The sequence below is a fragment of the Canis lupus genome, chromosome 2 (assembly GCF_011100685.1).
Source record: "Canis lupus familiaris isolate Mischka breed German Shepherd chromosome 2, alternate assembly UU_Cfam_GSD_1.0, whole genome shotgun sequence".
NCBI classification, from domain to species: Eukaryota; Metazoa; Chordata; class Mammalia; order Carnivora; family Canidae; genus Canis; species Canis lupus.
In genome coordinates, this window is record NC_049223.1 from 71,563,488 (window position 1) to 71,586,339 (window position 22,852).

General features: G+C 43.6%; 1 protein-coding gene across 1 annotated transcript; it reads right to left on the reverse strand.

The window, feature by feature from the left end:
• Positions 1-19,448: 19,448 nt before the first annotated feature.
• Positions 19,449-22,227, reverse strand: ATP5IF1 (ATP synthase inhibitory factor subunit 1). The gene is made up of 3 exons (XM_038531376.1): positions 22,066-22,227; positions 21,883-21,971; positions 19,449-19,712 (listed from the first exon to the last, which is right to left on the reverse strand). The coding sequence occupies exons 1-3, from the start codon at positions 22,150-22,152 to the stop codon at positions 19,568-19,570; spliced, it is 321 nt and encodes a 106-aa protein (XP_038387304.1). The 5' UTR covers positions 22,153-22,227; the 3' UTR covers positions 19,449-19,567.
• Between the last annotated feature and the right edge of the window lie 625 nt (positions 22,228-22,852).

The following is a 22,852-nucleotide window of genomic DNA, read 5'->3' on the forward strand; positions in this document are numbered from 1 at the left end:
TCAGAGGCCTGTTTCCCGGGGAGGCGGGGGCGGCACCTCCCCCTGGAACCCAACGCCCGGCCAATCCGCACCGGGAAGCGCCCGGGAACTCTGGGAGCTGTAGTCAGCCCGGGATGCATGCTGCAAACTTTTGCAAAAGGGTTTAGTCAGATTGTGGGCAGTATCGGCCGAGAGTGACAGCCAAAAGAGTCATTAGGGCTGCGTGATGAAACGGGACTTCACCGGGCTGGGCCGGAGAGCCGGGTGTGAAATCCCTCCCAAGTTCGTTCTTCAGCTTTTCAGTTCCTGCAGGGACTGGTTAGGGTTAGGAGAGGTGGTGCTAATTACAGAGCTGAACCCCAGATTTTGGAGATTAGAGGGCACAGCCCTGCCCCCCACCCCCGGCCTCCGGGAGAGCTCCATCTTAAAATGTACCAGGCACTGGGAATCCATCTATTTGTGGAGTCCCTGGAAAAGCCTCCATTCATCGAAAGGTCCTTGGCAACCTCACGTCTAACCTCAATCCCTATGCTGCAGTTTTCTCTCGTGCTTCCTTGGGGTTTCCTCCAGGCCTGTCTTCCATACCCACCACTCCCTTTTTAGAAACTTTGAGGCAAAAAAAACCCCAAAAAAACAAAAAACAACTTTGAGGCAAGGTGTCCTACTGGGTCTTTTCTCACGTCTCTCTCTGGCCACTCCTTCTCTGACTCTCTGGAACGTGGGTGTTCCTCAGTTTCTGTTTTCTCCCCTCCTCTCTCCAGACACTCCGTCCCTCTCTGATCTCATCCATTTCCTGGCCTTCAGTAATCCTTTTGGGAGTAAGTTGCTTACACCAGAACCTCAGCACCTCAAAGTGAATTCATCTCTTGTTCCCTTCCCACAGTCTCTTCCCTCAGTTTTTCTTTAGAGTTCCACTGTTTGTTTTCATCTTAAAGTCATTTACTCTGGATAGGAAATCCTGGGTGGGCTAGATTACCTCCAAGTTTCTCCCAGAGACTTTCTGAGACTAGGCTTACCATTCCAAGGATGACCCTCTGATTTGGCCTGCTGCCTCCAGCTCTTGGAAGAAGAAAATTAATTTCACCCTTTGCTGAGCAACAAAGGCACTCTATCATAACACTTATCCCACTCTACTTTGTACTGTAATTTTCTGTGTACATGTCTTATCTCACCTTCTTGACTATAAGCTCCTTGAAGACAGGGTCCATGTCTTGACACCTTTGTCTCTGCCCTATGCCACCAAGGGTGTCCTGCCAATAAAATGTCCTTGGTGACTGAATCTTTCTTTGAATTGAATTCCCCTCTAAATTAACATATTTCAGATTCAGATTTCATTTTTTTTAAAAAAAGATTTTATTTATTCATTTTGAGAGGGGGAGCACAGGCTGGGTGGGGTAAAGGCAGAGGCAGAGGCAGAGAAAGAATCTCAAGCAGACTTCATGCCCTGCAAGGAGCCCAATGCAGAGCTCTATGTCACAACCCTGAAATCATGACCTAAGCCAAAATAAATAGTCAGGTGCTCAACTGACTGAGCCACCAAGGCACCCTAAGATTCATTTTTAAAATCTACTCTGTAATATCAATGTTTAAAGATTTATTTGAGAGAGAGAGAGAGAGAAGGAGCAGAAGGAATGGGAGAGAGAATCTCCAGCAGATTCCCCACTGAGTGTGAAGACTGATGCAGAGTTCCATCGTAGGACCCTGGGATCACCACCTGAGCCCAAATCAAGAGTCAGCTGCTCAACCAAATGAACTACCAGGTAATGTTTAGATCATAAAGCTTTACTGGTATTTCATCAGCTACAGAATAAAGGTCAAACCTCTAGATTGACATTCAGTATCTGCCAAGATCTCCCCCAGTCTACCTTGCCAGTCTTATCACCTGCCACATCCATGTTTCTTGTTTGGCTTTCAAACCTTTTTTCCAGTAGTTCTCTCTGCAAATCTCTGCCCACTGGAATCCTACCCAGCATTCAATGCTTTCATGTGTGTTTGTGGCCTGAATGATGCCTTCAAAATGCCACTTCCTACAGAAAGGTTTCTTTTTCAGCTCAGCTGAAAATAATCTCTTCCACTCCTCCACTCCTCAACACATTGTTTCTACCTCTCTATGCTACACTGATCTCCAAATTTGAGGCAGCCTTGTTATCATCTCTGTGTGTCTTACCCTTCTTTCTAACTGACAGTGGAATATATTACTGATCACTTTTGCAAAGCGAGGAAACTTGAGCTCAGAAAGGTAAAGCTTCATGTCAAGGTCATACAATATCTTCTTTTGACTGCACCAGGCTGTGCTAGAGCTCCTTTGAGGCAGTATCTGATTGCCTTTGCATCCCCCATTAGCGTGTTGTGGGTCCTCAGCAAATATTTTTGAATGAATAAATATGAGTGATTGTCTTCTGTAGAATACTGCCATAGAATCTTCAAGGAAGCCACTAAATCATTCCCACGACTTCACTTACAAAGTTAGTGATTTTATGAAAAGGAAAAGCAAAGGATACTGATATTCTCAATTTGATGAACTTTTGTGACCCAATATCCAAGGAAGGAAAGCTCAGAAGAGGCACAGATACTAACATTTACTGAGCTCCAATAGTAGGCCAGGATGCATCTATTATCCCATGTAACTCTGACCACAACCTGGTGAGGTATGCATTATGCCCCCATTTGACAGAGGAAGAAACTAAGGCTCAAGACGTTTGTTGGACAAGATAGCTTAGGTATGTGTTGAGGATGGATTTCAAACCCAGGCAGAAATGACTCCAGAGCAGAAACTACACACACCATGGGTGAGAGAAGGACCAGTAAGAACCAGGCTGGCACAAGAAGTAATGCATAAAGCAGAATTACAATATATTAATTGGGAGTGACAAACATAATTGTCAAGTGGCCTATAATTGGTGGGCAAGCACTTCCCTCTGTATAGGACAGCCTCCATGAAAAGCCAAGTTATCATCTGAAAGTGGCTAGAACAGTTGAAATCTGAGCAAAAGAACCAGTAAAAAGATGAATCATTGAACCATCTCCACTCAGAGCAAACCTGCTGGTCAGGGCTCCCGCTTCTTTCCTCTCTCTTTTATTCAGTAAATATTTATTAACCATCTAGTGTGTACTAAGCACTGTCCTGGCCTCTAGAAATCCAGCCAGCAGTGAAGCTTCTTGCCCAGCAGGGCATGGCCTGGTGACACAGGCTGGGCTTATTCCTCCCCTCCCCCACACCTTGTATTTTTGGTTCAGTAAAGATCTCCACCTCCTGTTGCCATACTCACTCGACTCTTGCATCAGCTATGTTGAGGCCACTGATTGGCCAAAGCTTTTTTTATTCTTCAATCACATTCCAGCCCTGAAGATACATCTAGATTGGATTTGAAATGTTTTTGAGGTTTCTTCAGCTTCAGACCCTCTCACAGATTTTAACCCTAATTGGATTCTCATCTGTTCTGTGTTCATTCTTCCTGAATTAATTTTCCAATCCCAAATTCTGGAATCACTTTGCTGTAATATCCCTGCACCAAGACCATACCTGGGGCTGTGATTTATCACCCCAGGTGTAATTTTCTGGGCTCTTTTTATTGTTTTCATCCCATCCCACTGCCCCCATCTCAGAATATAATTCCTGCCTTGAGGGAGCTTTCAGGAAAGAAACCTAACTCCAACTGGTTTGATAAATCAGACCCACCCTCCATGGGTCATTCACATGTTCTTTCATTTAATTACTCATTAAGCAGGCATTGTGCTAGGTGCTGAGGAAGATCCTTCTGGCTGACTGGTCCTGAGCCTTATAACCTAAAATTGAAATTGTCCCCTGGAGTTGTGCATTAGGAGGTAGGACAGCCACAGACTCTAGGAAACAAAGCCAACTGTCTACTGAGACCACTGGCCAGGAGTCAGGCATCTAGGGTGCTAGTTTTTAGTGATGTGACCCAAAGTGATTTTTTTAAAGCTTTTATTTTATTTATTTTTATTTTATTTTATTTCTTTTATTTTATTATTTTAAGATTTTATTCATGAGAGATGCAGAGAGGCAGAGACATAGGCAAAGGGAGAAGCAGTCTCCCTATGGGGAGCCTGATGTGGGACTTAATCCCAGGACCCCAGGATCACAACCTGAGCCAAAGGTAGAGGCTCAACCACTGAGCCACCCAGGTACCCCTTTTTCAAGCTTTTAGAATTTGTTTCCTCATTTGTAAAACAAAGGGACTAAAATGATCTCTAACCCTTTAGAGCCATTGTGGAGAGGATTCCAGTTGGGCAATGCATATAATTCAGTTTCATCAATCGTATGATGACAGAAACCTTCAGGTTTCAAAAGCCTCACTCCTCTTAATAAACAAAATACAAAAACTGACCTGCTGGATGCTTTTGGATAGTTCACTAAGAATTTCAATTTGGTTTTGTCGGCTGAGTGAGCCCTCGGCGCCCCCTGCAGGCAACACTCTGCTACAGTTCAGAACGGACCGGGCAAAAGGGTGGATTGAGGCCCAACCCAAAACCATTTTGAGTTTATAGGATTGACAGGTCCCATGTCACCACCTGAAGGTCCTGAAAAGAGTCCAGGCAACAGCTAAATAAAGATTGTGTGGTTGCTGAGAATTCCTCTAATGCCAGCAGGGACCAGACTCCCCAAAGACCTCCCAGCCTGAATGTACTTCCCCTTGTTTTGGCTTACTCTTTCATCTTACAGGCAGGAAGCTTGAGGGCCCCCAGAAAGTTGGTCACAGGCAAAGACTAAAACAGACCTCCAAGGCCCCACTGCGGGGTCACTTGCACCATTATAAGCTGCCCCGGGAGCCTCAATTTCCAGAAAAACAAAACAAAACAAACTGATTTTGCTCTGCTGTTCTCTCCATTTTTCCCTTTCTCCTTCATTCCTAGAACCCCTACACATCCCGTTTTCAGACAGTCACCCTGAGGTGTGTCCTTGGAGTGACGTCTCTGGCCCTTGCCACCATCCTGTACCCAATTCCCTCCTTCCCCCCCCCAAACAAGTTGGACTTGGAACCAGGATATCGGAATTGAAGTTTCCAGTTCTAATCCTTTCTAGCTGTGAGAACCTAGGTAAGTCATTTCTCTGAAACTCAGTTTCCTGCCGTGTAAAACGGGGCAATCAAGTTTACCTCCACTGGGGCCGTTGCGACGACGCGGGCTAAGGCATACAAATTCCTTAACAAGGCTTGATGCGGATTAAGCCCTCAATAAAGTGCAATTATTGTTTCTATGTTGCTGTTCTTATTTTTAAATACCTGACTCATGACTGGCAGATAGTGGGTGTTTAAGAAAGGTGATTGAACTATTAATATTTAAAAGCCTGGAGCCCAGAGCCTGGCACTTAGCAGGAAACGAATAAATGGTGGTTAGTATCATTGCTTTTTTAACCCAAAGGCGCCAAGCACGGCTGCAGTCCTAAGCTTCTTCCTAGAGAAAGCTGCGCCACTGCTTTTCGCTCGGCAACAGGCTCCTGTGACGTAAACTGCGGCAGCCAATGATGAGGAAGGTGGGCGGGGCTGCCTGGCAGCCAATAGCGGCCCGCAGCGGCGCGCAGGCCAGGCGCAGGCGGGGTTCCTGACTGGTTAAGGAAACCAAGCCCCGGGGCTATTTGCGGGGCGGGGAGGACCCTCATATCTCCAGACTCTGCCTATCAACCGAGCTGTGATTGGTGCAGGCCGGCCCCGCCCGCCCCCCTCCTCCGTCCGGCCCAGGCCTGGGGGAAGCCAGCCCCTGCTGCTCCGTCTGCTTTCTATTTCTTTCTTGTTTTCCCTTTCCTTTTCTTCTTTTTAACGAACGTTTGGTTTTAGTTTTCGTTTCCTCTCCAAGTTATAAGTGACATATGTTGTTGCAGAAAAATTTAGAAAACACAGAAAAGTATAAAGGTAAAAAAAAAAAAGAACACGAAATGATATCTTTCCCTTTTTGAATTTTTGATGTTTTTCAAGGCTTTTCTGCTCTAAGCTGGTATTACTCCTGTTGGTTGTTCTGTCGTTGTAAAAGCATAAAACTGGAAGCGATCAAAATACCCATCAAAGGGGATTGGTTAAAGTAAAAAAACATTCGCCCACACAAGGGAACAACTTGCAAAGAAACAGAAGGAGGTGGCTTTGTGGAATGAGAAGGTGTGCAAGATTTACTGTTAAAACAAGCTGCACGATGGTATATATAGAATAATCTCATAGACATCTCTATGATTCACAGAGGCAACAACTGTCTGGAAAAATACACAAGTTTGCAACAAACTTAGTATCCAGCTACCTCTGGGGTGAAGGGGGAATAGAAAAATTATAAGATTCTTTATACACTTCTTCAACTTTTTTATGATGACAAAATATGTTATGTCTGTACCTTTAAAAATTCCTTTATTTATGTATTGATTAGACACGTGGAGGAAGGACAGAGGGAAAAGGAGAGAGAGAATCAAACAGGCTCCCAGCAGGCTGCCAGCCCAGCATGGAGCCCCCACATCGGCTGGATATCACAACTCTTGAGATTATGATCTGAGCTGAAATCAAGGACCTTAACCAACTGAGCCACCCAGACATCAGTTGGAAAAAAAAAATCCCTTTAAAAAGGGAAGGAATAAACGTCCTGAAAAAAAAAGAAAGATCCTAATCCCACTACCAAGAGAAAACTGATAATAACACATTGGGTTTTAGTCTTTGCATATATTTATTTATTATGTATATCATATATTACTATCATATGTATATTCTGCCTCTAATTTATGCTTATATTTGTAGTATATAATTTTTTTTTAATTTATTTATGATAGTTACAGAGAGAGAGAGAGAGGCAGAGACACAGGCAGAGGGAGAAGCAGGCTCCATGCAACGGGAGCCCGATGTGGGATTCGATCCTGGGTCTCCAGGATCGCGCCCTGGGCCAAAGGCAGGCGCCAAACCGCTGCGCCACCCAGGGATCCCATATTTGTAGTATATAAATTATAGTTGTGTAGCCTGCTTTTTCCACTTACTACATTTCATGATACTTTTCATCTTATTAAATATTCCTTAAACATTTTTAATGAATTTTGTAAAGATTTTTTTTTTTTAATTCATAGAGACACACAGAGAGAGAGGCAGAGACACAGGCAGAGGGAGAAGCAGGCTCCATGCAGGGAGCCCAATGTGGGACTCAATCCAGGATCTCCAGGATCATGCCCTGGGCTGCAGGCAACGCTAAACCGCTGCACCACTGGGGCTGCCCTTTAATGACTTTTCTGAGAGAGAGAGAGAGCAAGAGTGCTAGCAGGGTATTGGGGGGCAGAGGGAAAAGAGAGAGTCTTAAGCAGCTCAGCTCAACGTGGGGCCTGATGCAGGGCTCAACCCACAATCCTGAGATCATGACCTGGGCGGAAACCAAGAGTCCAATGCTTAAACAACTGAGCCACCTAGGTGCCCCTTTTATGATTTTTTTTTTAAATTAGTTCTATGTGCAAGTGGGGTTTGAATTCATGATGCCAAGATCAAGAGTTCCATGCTCTACTAACTGAGCCAGCCTTCCACCCCAAATAAATTTTTTTTTTTTTTTTTTTTTGACACAGAGAGAGAGGCTGAGACACAGGCAGAGGGAGAGGGAGAAGCAGGCTCCATGCAGGGAGCCGGATGTGGGACTTGATTCCGGGTCTCCAGGATCACACCCCAGGCTGCAGGCAGCGCCAAACCGCTGCGCCACCGGGGCTGCCCCAAATATAATTAAAAAAAAAAATTTTATTTATGAGAGAGAAAGAGAGAGAGAGAGAGAGTACTTGCGAGTGGAGAGGGGCAGAGAGGGAGGGAGAAAGAATCTGAAGCCGACTCTCCACTGAGAATGGAGCCAAATCAGGGCTCGATCTCATGACCCTGAGATCATGACCTGAGCTGAAACCAAGAGTTGGACACCCAACTGACTGAGCCACACAGGCACTCCATAAATAGTTTTTAATGGTTGCAAAATGCTTATGTGTGATATAATTTGTTCCTTGATCCCTACTGCTAGAAGTTTAGGGTTTTCCTTCCAATTTTTCATGACAGTATAACAAGATGAGATAAAATTCTTAGCATAAAAAGTATTGTATTATATCCCTGATTCATTCATTAGGTTCAATTTCTAGAAGCATATTCGTGCGTTGAAGGCTATGAGCAAATATATTTCAGACTATTTTTTTTCAGACTATTTTTTTTAAAGATTTTATTTCTTCATCTTCATTCATGAGAGACACACACAGAGAGAGAGAGAGGCAGAGACACAGGCAGAGCGAGAAGCAGGCTTGCCTTGACTACTTGAGGTGGGACATAGTTCTTTTTTTTTTTTTTTGTGGGACATAGTTCTGCACTTGGACTAACATGCTATTGGTTTTCTTGATTCTCAGGCCTTTGATCTCTTACTGGGAGTACACCACTGGCTTTTCTAGGTTTCCAGTTTGCAGGTGGCAGATGGCAGGACTTCTCAGCCTCCATAATTGCTGAACTAATTCTATATAGCCTATACATGGTGTTGGTGCTGTTTTTCTGGAGAACACTGACTACTACATATACCTGGTTAAGCCAGCAACAGACCCTCACTGTTATGCCTTAAGAATGTATCAATTCTCCAAATCTGGGGGATCCCTGGGTGGCTCAGCAGTTTGGTGCCTGCCTTTGGCCCAGGGCGCAATCCTGGAGTCCCGGGATAGAGTCCTACGTCGGGCTCCCTGCATAGAGCCTGCTTCTCCTTCTGCCTGTGTCTCTGCCTCTCTCTCTCTCTCTCTCTCTCTGTCTATCATGAATAAATAATAAGTAAAATCTTTTAAAAAAAATTCTCCAAATCTGTCAAAATTTGGTTTAAGGGAAACTGATCACTATCTTAGCCCATTCAGGCTGCTATAACAGAGCACCACAGACTGGGTGGCTTATAAACAACAGAAATTTATTTCTCACAGTTCTGGGGACTAGAAGTCCAAGATCAGACAGACAGAATGATTAGGTTTTGGTGAGATCCCTTTTCAAGGTTGTTGACTGCTGGACTTTTCATAGTATCCTCACATGGCAGAAAGAGAGTGAGAGCTCTCTGGGGTCACTTTTATAGGGGTACTAATCCCATTTGTGAGGGCTCCACCCTCATGACCTAATCACTTTTGAAAGCCCTAACTTATAATACCATCACACTAGGGGTTATGATTTCAACATATGAATTTTGGGGGACACAAACATTAGGCCATTACTATCATCTGTCCCTTCCACAAGATATCACACTGGTCCATTACATTGATGACATCATGCTAATGGGACCTAGTGAGCAAGAACTAGCAACTACTCTAGACTTATTGGTAAGAAATTTGTGTGTCAGAGGATAAAAAAATCAATCTGCCAAAAATTCAAGGGCCTTCTACCTTTGTTAAATTTCTAGGAATCCAATGACATGAGGCATGCTGTGATATCCCTTCTAAAATGAAGGATAAGTTGTTTCATTTGTCACTTCCTACAACTAAAAGAGAGGCCTAACACTTAGTAGAACTTTTTTGGAGTTTGGAGGCGACACTCTTCATTTGAGTGTATTATTCCAACCTGTTTACTGAAAAACCTGTAAAATTACTAGTTATGAGTGGGGATCAGAGCAAGAGAGAAGGCCAGGCTGCTGTGCAAGCTGTATTGCCACTTGGGTCATATAATCCAGCAGATTCAATGGTACCTAAAATGTCAGTGGCATATGGGGAGGCTGTTTGGAGTCTTTGGCAGGCCCTTCACGTGATTTGCAGCATAGGCTCTTAGGACTTTGGAGCAAAACTATGCCATCCCCTGCTGAAAACTACTCTCTTTTTGAGAAATAGCTCTTGGCCTGCTATTGGACCTTAGTAGAAACTGAATGCTTAACCATGGACGAACCAAATTACCATGAGACTTAAGATGCCTATCATGAACTGAGTATTTTCTGACCCATCAAACTATAAAGTTGGGCATGCACAGCAGCACTTTATCATCAAATGGAAGTGGCATATATATGACTGAGCCTGAGCAAACCCAAAAGGTACAAGTTAGTTACATGAAGTATCCTAAATGCCCAAGGTCCCACTCCTGTTCTGTTGCTTTCTCTTTCCCAGAGAAAGAGAAAGTGGCTTAATGTGGAATTCCCTATAACCAGTTGACAGAGAAAGAAAAGACTCAGGCCTGGTTTATAAGCGGTTATATATAATATGCAGGTACCACATGAATGTGGACAGCTGTAGTGCTATAGCCCCTTTCCGGGGCATCGTGAAGGTCAGCAGTGAAGGAAAATCCTCCCAGGGGCAGAACTTCAAGTATTGCTCCTGGTTGTTCACTTTTTTTTTTGAGGAAGAAATGGCTAGATGTACAATTATATATTCAGGGACTGTGGCCAATTCATTGGCTGGATATAAGGGACTCAGAAGAAATATGATTGGAAAATTGATGATAAGAGAATTTGGGGGGCAGCCCTGGTGGCTCAGCGGTTTAGCGCTGCCTTCAGCTTGGGGTGTGATCCTGGAGACCCAGGATCGAGTCCCACGTCAGGCTCCTTGCATGGAGCCTGCTTCTCCCTCTGCCTGTGTCTCTGCCTCTCTCTCTTTCTCTCTCTCTGTCTCTCATGCATAGATAAATAAAATGTTTTTTTAAAAAAGAGAATTTGGGAAAGATGTATGTAGATTGACTTCTCTAAATGAGCAAAAAATGGGAAGATATTTGTGTCATACCTGAATGTTCACCAAAGAGTGACCTTAGCAAAGGAAATGTTAATAATCAAGTGGACAGGATGACCTATTTTGTGGATAACCAGTCAACCTTTGTCTCCAGCCACACCTGTCATCACCTCTGTGGCTCATCCACAGAGTGGCCATGGTAGCAAGAATGGAGGTTATTCTGGTCTCAGCAATATGGACTTCCACTTACCAACGCCAACCTGGCTATTGCTACTGCTGAGTACCAAGTCTGCCAGAAGTAATGACCAACACTGAGCTCCTGATATGACACCATTCCTCAAGGTAATCACCCACTGGTGGTAGGTTGGTTACATTGCACCCCTTCCATCATGAAAGAAGCAATGTTTGATGCTCACTGGAATAGGCACCCTTGTTAACAAAGTTGTTTTCCTTTTGCTAAAACCATCACCCATGGGCTTACAGAATGTATTATGCACTATTTTAATATTCCACACAGCATTGGTTCTAATTAAGGAACTCATTTTACAGCAGATGGAGTGTAGTGGTGGGCCCATGCTTATGGAGTTCACTGGTTTTACCATGTTCCCTACCATCCTGAAGCAACTAGCTTGATATGACAGTGGAATGGAGACAGTGGAGTCTTTTGAAGACTCAGTGCTGGTTGAGTGGCAATACTCTGCAGGGCTGGGGTAAGGTTCTTCCAAAAGCTGTGTATGCTCTGAGTCAGCATCTAGTATATAGTGATCTATATGTATATGTTTATCTATATCTATATCTATATCTATATCTATATCTATATCTATATCTATATCTATATCTATATCTATATAACTAGCTTCTCCCATAGCTAGGATTCACAGGTCTAGGAATCAAGGGGTGGAAATGGGAATAACACCACTCACTATATTACCGCTAGTAATCCACTAGCAAAATTTTGCTTTTTCTGTGAACTTATGCCCTACTGACCTAGAAGTCTTAGTTCCAAACAATGGTTCCATTGAGGTGGAAGGTAAGACTGCTGCCTGGCCATTTTTGACTCCTTATGCCTCTGAAGCAACAGACAAAGTGAGTTACTGAGCTGGCTAGGGTGATTGATCCTGACTACCAAGGAGAAATTGGACTACTCCTCCACAGTAGAAGTAAGGAAGAGTATGTCTGAAACACAGGATACCCTTAAGGCATCTCTTAGTGTTTATCATACCCTATGTTAAGGTTAATGGAAAACTGCAGCTCAATCCTGGCAGGACTACTAATGTCCCAGACCCTTTAGGAATGAAGGTTTGGGTCAACCTAACAAGTAAAGAACCATAACCAGCTGAGGTGCTTGTAGGCTTCCCTTTGAAGGCAAAGGGAATACAGTGGAAGAAGGCAGTTAAAAATACCAGTTATAGGGGTGCCTGGGTGATTCAGTCAGTTAAGCATCTGACTCTTGATCTCAGCTGAAGTCTTGTTCTCAGGGTCATGAGTTTGAGCCCCGCGTGGAGCCTACTTTATTTTTTTTAAAGATTTTATTTATTTATTCACGATAGACATAGAGAAAGAGAGAGAGGCAGAGACACAGGCAGAGGGAGAAGCAGGGTCCATGCAAGGAGCCCGACGCGGGACTCGATCCCATGACCCCAGGATCATGCCCTGGGCCAAAGGCAGGTGCTAAACTGCTGAGCCACCCAGGGATCCCCCGGGAGCCTACTTTAAAAAACAAAACAAAACAGCTACAGCCATATGACTAGTTACAGAAATGAGGACTATAATTGATATGAGTATTTCCTCCTTATTTTGTTATGAATATACATACAGATACATACACACATACATATATATGTAGCAAATATCTATATTTGTGGTAAATATCTATATATGTAGCAAATTATACATATACTCTTTTACAACTGCCAGACAGAACAGAGGATGGGTCTGCAGACAGATCTTGTTTCCAGAATATATAAAGAATTCTTAAAACTCAATGACCATGGGTACCTAGGTGGCTCAGTTGCTTAAGTGTCTGACTTTAGCTCAGGTCATGATCTCAGGGTCCTGGGATCAAGCCCCATGTTGGGGCTTGTGCTCAGTGGTGAGTCTGCTTGTCCCTCTTCCTCTCCCTACTACTTGTGCTCTTTCTCGCCATCAGATATATAAAATCTTAAAAAAAATACAACTCAGCAACCAAAAGACAAACAATACAATTCAAAATAAGTAAAGGAGTTGAATAGACATTTTTTTAAAAAAGATTTTATTTAGGGATGCCTGGGTGGCTCAGCAGTTAAAGCATCTACCTTCAGCTCAGGGCGTGATCCTGGGGTACTAGGATCGAGTCCCACATCAGACTCCCTGCATGGACCCTGCTACTCCCTCTGCCTGTGTGCCCCCCTCTCTCTGTGTGTCTCTCATGAATTAATAAATAAAATCTTAAAAAAATAAATAGAAATTAAAATATTTTATTTATTTACTTATCCATTTATTCTAGAGAGAGCAAGCACATGTGTGTGGGGAGGGGCAAAGGGAGAGGAAGAGAGAAAGAATCTTGAGCAGACTTCCTGCTGAGCACAGAGCCCCATATGGGGCTCAGTCTCATGACACTGAGATCATGACCTGAGCTAAAACCAAGAGTCAGATGCCTAATTGACTGAGCCACCCAGGAGCCCCTTGAATAGATATCTCTTAAAAGAAGGTATACAAAGGCCAACAGGCACACAAAAAGATGCTCCATAACATTAGCCATCAGGGAAATGCTAATCAAAACCATAACATAATACTATTTTATGACCACCAGACAGCTAGAATCAAATGGTCAGAATTAACAAATGTTGGTGAGGATACAGGGAAATTGGAACTCTTATATATTGCTGATGGGAACACAAAATGCTGCAGCTGCTGTGGGAAAAGTTTGGGAATTCTCCAGTAAGTTAAACATGGAATTGCCATGTGACTCAGCAACTGTGCTCCTAGGTATGTATCCAGAACTGAAGGCAGGTGTCCAAACAAGTATCACTACATGAATGTTTTTAGCAGCACTATTTATAATAGCAAAAAATGGAAACAAGCCAAATGCCCATAAACTGTTGAATGAATAACCAAGTGGTACTCCATACAATGGAATATTACTCTGCCATAAAAATATGAATGAAGCACTGTACAATGCTACATGGATGAACCTTGCAAACATTAAGTGAAAGAAGCCATATTCCAAAGGTCACCTATCCTATAATCGCATTTATTTATTTATTTTAAAAGATTTTATTTATTTATTCATGAGAGACACACCCACACAGAGGCAGATACACAGGCAGAAGGAGAAGCAGGCTCCATGCAGAGAGCCCGATGCGGGACTCGATCCTGGGTCTCCAGGATCACGCCCTGGCCTCAAGGCTCTAAACCACTGAGCCACCCGGGCTGCCAGCTGTAATCACATTTATATGAAATATTCAGAATAGGCAAATCTTTAGAGATAAAAAGCAGACTAGTAGTTAGGTGGAGGGGGGAATGAAGAGCGACTGCTTAATGGGTTTGGAATTTTTGAGATGATTAAAATGTCTCAGATGACTAGAGGTAATATTTGCATATCATTGTGAATATACGAAATGCCTGAATTTTACACTTTATATGGTTAACAATTAATTTTATGTGAAGTTTATGTGAGTTTTACCTCAATTAAAAGAGTGGTAAGCAAAAAGGAATTTGTGGGGTCTGCTACTTGTGAGGTTGTGCCAGGTTGCATGACACCAAGTAAAACAGTGGCATGTGTGTCCCCATGCTTCTTTGTTTCTTTGCTTGCTTGAAAGCTTTTTGTTCATTTTTGTGCTTGAAGTTAAGAGTTCTCAATGTGCAGTACAAGTAGTTTAGGTGTTTTCTGCTGTAATAAAGGGCTGTAGCTAAAAAGGATAGGGAAAGGAGGAAGAGAGAGAGGGAGAGGATGGAAAGAAGGAAGGAAGGAGGAAGGTGAGGAGTAAGACATAATGAGTAAGCTTGTCAGTGGTCAACCCAGCCCTTAGAAGATTGGCAGAAACTAGCACACTACCTCCTCCTCCTCCCCATCATTCCCTCCATCCTCCAGATGAACAGGGTGAACTATTGTCAATTCCCAGTAACTTGTGGTATCCCTCAATGCCAACTTCTTCAAATGCTGTCACTCAGCCTTGGATGTCACTCCATCCCTTTTACCTGGCCTGTTATACCTCTCCCATCATGAGGTCCCTTTGAGTCCCAGGTCTGGGTGGAATGCTGGTCCAGTGTCCTTACAGCACTCTGCACTCACTCCCATTAGAATACTTCCCACATTGCTTAACCACTTGTTTTTCACAATAGGTTGTGGGTTCTGTAAAGACAGGAGCTGGCGGGGGGGTGGGGGGGTGGGGGGGTGGAGCACCTGGCTGGCTCAGTGGGTAGAGCATGTGGCTCTTGATCTCTGGGTCATGAGTTTGAGTTGTATGTTGGGCATACAGCTAATTGAAAAAAAAAAAAAAAAAGACAGGAGCTGTCATTATTTTGTAGTTGTATTTCTTTTTTTTTTTTTTTTTTTTTTTGTAGTTGTATTTCCAGTGCATACCAAGTACCCAGCATGTAGTAGTTAAATATAATTTTTAATGAACACATTTTTAAAATCTGAAAATGGAATATGTGGAATATACAGTAATGCATATTCAAGAATAGTGGAATGAGGGACGCCTGGGTGGCTCAGCAGTTGAGCATCTGCCTTTGGTTCAGGGTGTGATCCTGGAGTCCTGGGATCAAGTCCCGCATTGGGCTCCCTGCATGGAGCCTGCTTCTCTCTCTGCCTTGTGTCTCTGCCTCTCTCTGTATGTCTCTCATGAATAAATAAATAAAAATCTTTAAAAAAATTATAGTGGAATGACCTAAGGTCCTCCTTGTGGAAATTAAATAAAAGATGTCTCTTTCAGAGTAGATGCCACCCTTAAACTGAGTACACTGCTTGATGAGCAGGGCGTGAGCGGAATTTTAGTTCTCCTTGGCTCCTTTAGTGAGGTGTCCTTATCCAGTGAACAACTTGCCCAACCATATCAACAGATCTGCAGGGATCCTTTATACCAATGGTTCACAACTCTGACCACATACTGGAAAAAGGGGTAGCTTTTTGAAAATACTCAAGCTCATACCCTAACCTCAGAGATTTGGATTTATTGGTCCTGAGGATTTGGCTTACTTTTAAAGCTCTCAGGTATTTTGAGGTGCTGCCTGGGTTGGGAATTACAACTTTGGACTCACTGATGTGAAAATCTCAAACTAGACTCTACGGCAAATGTGTGTTTGCACCATACAGGCATGCACTGACATACTGATAGGGTTCATGATGCAGCCAAAATGCTAATGCCAATGCCAACACCAACCGCTGGCACTTCTATATTTACACTCAGGAGTCTTCACCTTTACCGCTCATTCCCAGATGTCCAGGCATGCCCCCAACTTGTTCAACATTTTGAGTTGAGAACTAATAATGGGCAGCTGAACCACTACACTGAGATTGCAACTTAAGTTTGTGGGAACAGAGCTTTTTTTTTTTTTTTTTTTTTTTTTTTTAAGATTTTAAAATTTATTTGAGAGAGCAAACAAGCTGGGGGGAGGGGCAGAGAAAGAAGTAGACTCCTCACTGAGCAAGGACCCTAATGTGGGGCTCAATCCCAGGACCCTGAGATCATGACCTGAGCCAAAGGCAGGTGCTTAACTGACTGAGCCACCCAGGTGCCCCTGTGGAAGCAGCAGCTTTGAAGAAAAGTTCTTGCTCAGGAGAAGCCTGGTTGTGTGACCTTGAGAAACTTCACAATCCCGTTTCAGTTACTTTGCTTATACAATTAAACTAATGGTATGGATCCATTTGCCAGAAATCACACAAGATTTAATGAGCAAGTAATTGCCACATGATTATAAATATAAATTGTGCAATTGTTAGATAACTTCATTGTATAAAATTCTACAGAAATCTTTAAAAAAAAAAAAAAAGCACTCCAACGATTCTGACACAGATGGTTAGGACGCTGCTTCAACAGATCTGCTCTTGCAGTTCTCAGGCTTCTCTGGTCCCTGCCTATCCTGAGTTTTATTTGTTCATGTTTTCTTGAGATTCTGAGACAATAGCCTCTGTTCTTTCAAAAATGGTCTTTTTCTCCTCCTTTAAGCCAGACTGTGTTGGTTGTCTGTTATCTGTAAACAAAAAGGATTATATTCGAGGGAATGCTATGCTCTAAAATGTTAATGTTTTGTACAAGAATAACCTCAACATATCTTTATTTTTATCCTGAAATGGCATTCATATGAAGAAGTATGTTAGAGACATGTATTCTTATATTTAAAATTTTGCCTTTGTTCTATGCCCAAGAATGCCAGCAAATGTCATGAGAAACTGCTTGTACAGTAGTCCTCAAGCGTCAGAGGACATTAGAATCACTTGGGGAAGCTTGTTAAACAGGTTTTTTGGTCCAACCCTCAGTTTTAGCAGTTCTGTGATGGGACTTGAGAACTTGCATTTTTTTTTAAAGATTTTATTTATTTATTCATGAGAGACACAGAATGAGAGAGAGAGAGAGGCAGAGACACAGGCAGAGGGAGAAGCAGGCTCCCCGCAAAGAGCCTGGGATCATGCCCTGAGCCAAAGGCAGATGCTCATCCACTGAGCCACTCAGGAATCCCGAGAACTTGCATTTCTAACAAGTTCCCAGGTGATGCTGATGCTGCTGGCTTGTGGGCACTTTAAGAACCCCTGCTGTAGTATTTTCCAAATTCTAAGAAACATCTGGGGTGCTTTTGCAGAATCTTATGACCTGTGCTATGTGTCTGTGGTTACTGATTCATACCACATAAATTATCTTATGATTTTAACAAAGATATATTTAAACAAATATACTTAAAAGGTATTTTAAAATGTATTTTTAAAAAATATTTTATTTATTTTTTCATGAGAGACACACACAGAGAGAGGCGGAGACACAGGCAGAGGGAGAAGCAGGCTCCATGCAGGGAGCCCGACGTGGGACTAGATCCCGGGTCTCCAGGATCACGCTCTGGGCTGCAGGCGGCGCTAAACCACTGCGCCACTGGGGCTGCCCTTAAAATGTATTTTTAAACAGTATTTATATCTTGCTTTTATTATAGCATTTTAGAAAAATTAACCATGGGTACATCACAACAAAAATACCACAACAAAGATATATTTAAACAAATATACTTAAAAGGTATTTTAAAATGTATTTTTAAACAGTATTTATATCTCGTTTTTATTATAGCATGATAGAAAAATTAACCATGGGTACGTCACAACAAAAAGACCACGAGTTACCACTTTCATAAAGTTCAGGTAGTCTTAAATTAAGCTGCTCCAAAAATTATTCATTTTGTTTAAGAATTCAAGCTTACTCTTCATCTTCAAAGTTTCAACTTTTTGCTTACTTTATTTGATCATCATTAGACTGATTTAGATCTCAAGGGCAGATGGTATACTCAGGAACATAACTCCTAACAAGGTAATTACTGATTAGAAGTCATGAAAACACTGTCTACAAACTTAAGGGATTTTGTAAGCCTTTTAGTAGGCTCTGGGGGAGAGGCTCACAAAAACGTAAAATGGAAGATGTTACTTGTCCAACTAATTTTTAGCTTTTCAAATTTTGTACTGTTGTAAGGTTAAAAAAAAAAGGTATGTGACTTACGATCATTTTTTTGCACTACATCTTTGAGGTAACTTTATTTCTGGCCACTTGAATCTCAGCATTCATATCTCAGGAGTGTCTATTAACTTTCCACTAGGAGCATCATGGGCATGTGTTTTGGAAACAGACATCTAGTGTCTTGTCTGCAGGAGCAAGGTCAGTGACTTGTCCGAACTTTTATCATTCAACGGCCCTAAAGACCTTTTGTAATTGTTTCTCGCAACAAAGGACTCATCACAATTCTAGGGCAAATGATCTATTTAACTGGTAAATTGAAACTGTCTTGCTTTTGGCCCAAAATGTCACTCTTTTTTTTTTTTTTTCATCTGGAGTAATTACACTACTAGTTTGTATAAATTTAAACGAGACTTACAGTCAAATTTGAATCAAGAGCACACTCAGCAAAATATAATCTAAGAAATAATTTTTTTAAGAAATAATTCTGATTGTTATTAATAAACTTGGAAATCTCAACTCCACAATACTGGGTGACTGACTGTAGGCAAAACCTAAGTTTCTAATTCTAGTTCTTTCAATTTGCACAAGGCTAATTAGAACAAAGATAACTAGCTCATATGAAGAGCTCTATACCCAACCCTGGGATGAAGAGTAACTTGGTCTACTGAGCCAGCCAGGTACCCCTTTCTAATCACTTTATAAATGCAAAATGGACTGATGGTGCCTTGAATTGTATCCTTTTAAGCAATCATCATTCTTGTTTTCCAGGCTGCTCTTGACTTTTTGTCTTGGATTAGGGTTTATTTTTCAAGCTTTCTCTGAACACCTCTTAGTATCACACAGAGAAAGGGGCCTTTCCTTGTGTCATAGCCCCCTTCCCCTGTAAATTGCATAGCATTCATCACACTGTGCTCTTTGAGCTCCCTATTGCAGGTACCCTGATTTATTTTTTTGTAAACATTTATTTGAGAGAGAGAAAGAGAGTGAGTGCAAGCAGGTACAAGAGCAGGAGGGCAGAGGGAGAGGGAGAATCTCAAGCAGACTTGGCCCTGAGCGTGGAGCTTGAAGTAGGGCTTGATCCCATGACCCTGAGATCATGACCTGAGCCCAAATCAAGTGCTAGAAGCTTAACCAAGTAACCCACCCAGGTGACCCTATCTGACTCATTTTAGAAGTCCAGTAGTATGTCCCCCTACCCATCTCCAGATAGTGGAAGAAGGCATTAGACACAATTCACTGACGACAATTTATTATAATCTGTTAGCAGCACACAGACAGATAATAAAACCAGAACTATGTTTCCATAGAAGTGGGTGATGATATGTAGCCATTCTATGGGAACTGTGTGCATTTAATCATCATCAGATTTTAGATTTTTGATTTTCTTCTTGTGCCGCTCAATTTCTTTCTGCAGACGCTCAATCTCCTTTATATGATGACTGATCTCATCTTCATGGTGTTTCTTCAAGGCTGCCAGTTGTTCTCTAGTGCGTGCTCTACAAGGATACAGTGGTTCTGCATTTAATCCCAATGCCTCACCCCACAGAGATCTCTAAGCATAACCGGTAATACCTAAGGCAAAGAACAGGAGTTCCAGTCCCATTGGAGTTTGGCTGGCCACATCCTCTTCTACCCCCTCAAGCCCCACCAGTGAAAGAATACTCCATCTTGAGATATATCCTTCTTAAGGATATAACCAAATGATTCCATTTTCCTGGTGCTAGTGCCTGAAATTCCATTATTTTTTAAAATGATTTTACTTATTTATTCATGAGAGACACACAGAGGGGGGGGGCAGACACAGACAGAGGGAGAAGCCGGCCCCCCCACAAAGAGCCCAGCATGGGACTCCATTCTGGATCCTGGGATCACGCCCTGAGCTGAAGGTAGGTGCTCAACTGCTGAGCCACCCCGGCGTCCCTGAAATTCCATTATTTAGGAGTTATTCCTTTCAGGTTTCTCTTTAGAAAAGTCCAGAGAGGTGTGACATTAATTCTTCAATACCTTAGGATAGGAACCCCCCAGGGATAAGAATCCCTTTTTTGGGGGGAAAAAAGAAAAAAAGAGTAAAAGGAGGGAAGGATGGACAAATGGGTATAAAGGACAAATACCCATATCCTATCTCAATTTATCTAGGGCCTTCTCTGCCTGGGGAAATGCATGGCTCACTGTAAAGGCCAAAATGAATAGGAAGAAAAGTACCTGGCAGTCTGATTTAGGTCTCAAGAAGGGACATTCAAATGGTGGTTTGGGCACATTTGGGCCTCAGTTTTCCTTATCTGTAAAATGTTGATGCCCAATTAGATGGTCTCTTAGAGTTGTGCCTTGGCTCTCCGGTATGGCAGGTGCCATAGTGATAAAATTCTTAAGAGTAAGCAATAAAGGGCAGAAGTTAAAAGCTAGACCAAAGGAGAAGCAGAAGCGAGATTAGTTCCATGCTGCTCCCCACTGTGGACAGAAGTCAGTAAATGATAACTTAGGGCTAGAAAGAGTCCCTAGCCCCAGCCTGCTCTGTACTCTTATGCAGGAGAGAAATCTATCCAGCCCAGGAGCTGGGTTGGGCTGCACTGTGCAGGGCAGGGCAGAGCAAAAGTCTCCAAGAAGTGGGAGAGAAGGGTTCCAACCAGGAGCTGCAGCTATCAGCTCTTATGACCCACTCACTCCGGCAGAATTGAAGACAGGTGGGCTCTAGAAATGGCTGACAGTCTGTAAAGCCAGGGAATCCATTCATGTGGAGGAGAAAACAAAGTGTACAGGGATTATGGCGGGTGAGGGCCGAGGTAATCAGGCTCAGGAGTCCTGCCAATAGTGGGCAGTGGGATCTAGACACTCTCAGAAGAACCTGGAAGCATCTGGAAGCCATTTGGCAACACGGGGGAGAACTCCATGGGTGGGCATGGTAAATGATTCAGGAAAAGTCGAGCATGGTTTGAGAGTTCTGGAAACCCGGGGGTGGAAATGGCTTCGGTTTGGGGACCCTGAACTGTTGTGCAGGGTACTGGGAGTGCCCTACAGGTGGCAACAGTCAGGACCTCAAGCGTTGAGTGTAATGGGTTCGGCTTGCTAGTTCTATTGGGGGATGGGTGGTGCCCCAAGGCCCAGGGAAGTAAGGGTAGGGCTATTGGAAGTTTGCTTTTTCTTTCTTTCTTTCTTTTTTTCTTTTTTCTTTTTTTAGATTTATTTATCTATATATGAGGGGCGCCTGGGTGGCTCAGTGAGTTAAGTGCGTATCCCTTCGGCTCAGGTCATGATCCCAGGGTCCTGGGATCGAGCCTCACATCTGGGCTCTCTGCTCACTGGGGTGCCTGCTTCCTCCCTCTCCTTCTGCAGCCACCCCTGCTTGTGCTCTCCCTGTCTCTCTCTCTTTGTGAAATAAATCAATTTAGGAGAATCTTAAAAAAAAAAAAGATTTATCTATTCGAGAGAGAAAGAGTGGAGCGGCAGTGGGGAGGCGCTGAGGGAGGGGGAGAGAGGAAATCCCAGCAAACTCCCCTCCCAGCTCGGTCCCACCGCCCGCGATCACCACCACCACAGCGGAAGCCGAGAGTCAGCTGCTCAGCCCACTGAGCCGCCCAGGTGCCCGGGAGGGCTGTAAGTTAGAGAAGGATAGGAGGGCCCTGAGGGCCTGAGAGCCTCGGACTGGACGCGGGGCTCCGTGGACCTCACCGGAAGTATCGTTCCTCTTCAGCTTGCTCTCTCTTTCCGAAGGCCCCACCTGCCTCCCGGATCGAGCCCGCGGAGCCCGGGTCCTCTGACTGCGGAGAGAGATGGGAACATCCGTCAAGGTGCGAAAGGGCGAAGGGGGATACGCGCTCAGGGCTGGGGCAACGGACGCTACAGCCGGCGTACCCGTTCGGAGCCGAAGCCTCGGGTTTGCAGGGCCCTAACACCCCACATGCCCAGCCACACCCGCGAGGACACCGCCGAGACAGCCATAGTCGGAGCAGCCCTTCGCAGTCACCCGGGCGTGCAGCTTCTCCGCAGGCGCTAACGACGCTGGGAAGCCCCGGCAGCCAATCGTTTCAGTGGAGAGGCGGGATGAGCCCAGGAGTAGCGAATGATGAGGCGGAGGAGGCGGGGCTCCTGCAGCTCGCAGCGAATCCTGAGCGAGAGGCGGGCCTACTCTTAGCCAATCCCTAGCAAGGGCTTTGGGGCGAAAGGCCTGGAGAATAATAATGGAGGAGGGACACTGTCTGAAGTCCCAAGTCTGGACTCTTGAACTCAACAGATTCCACTCCATACCACAATTCCAGTCCTGAAGTTCTTATTAAACACCCGAAGGAAGCCTTCCCTTTCCTGGACTGCTAGCATCAATAAGATGGCCAATGTAGGGGTGGTGGGGGCCTATGTCCAGGATAATCCCATTTAGAGTTCTGGGGAAATTTTTTTTTTTTTAATATGGGTATGTGTATGTAGTCTCTTAAGAGGTGCCAGTGTTCTTTTGTTGCATTGACATGTCACTCAAGTCAAAGCTTAAAAGTCACCTTATCAGAAGTCTTGCCAGACCTCCTTAGTCATGCTCTTATAGCTACGTTTTGTTCTTTTTTCTCTCTTTGTACTTTTCACCATTTGAAGTTATCAGAGCCTTGGTCAAACAGGCACTGAATTAATATTTGTAAAATGCATTAACATGTAA

Excerpts from the sequence above, each read along its gene's own strand:
- ATP5IF1 (XM_038531376.1), bottom strand. The coding sequence starts at position 22,152 with ATGGCTGTCTCGGCGGTGTCCTCGCGGGTGTGGCTGGGCATGTGGGGT. Across the intron at positions 21,972-22,065 it reads GAGGCTTCGGCTCCGAACGG|TCAGAGGACCCGGGCTCCGC; the intron begins GTACGCCGGCTG and ends CTCTCTCCGCAG. Across the intron at positions 19,713-21,882 it reads GAAGAGGAACGATACTTCCG|AGCACGCACTAGAGAACAAC; the intron begins GTGAGGTCCACG and ends GTATCCTTGTAG.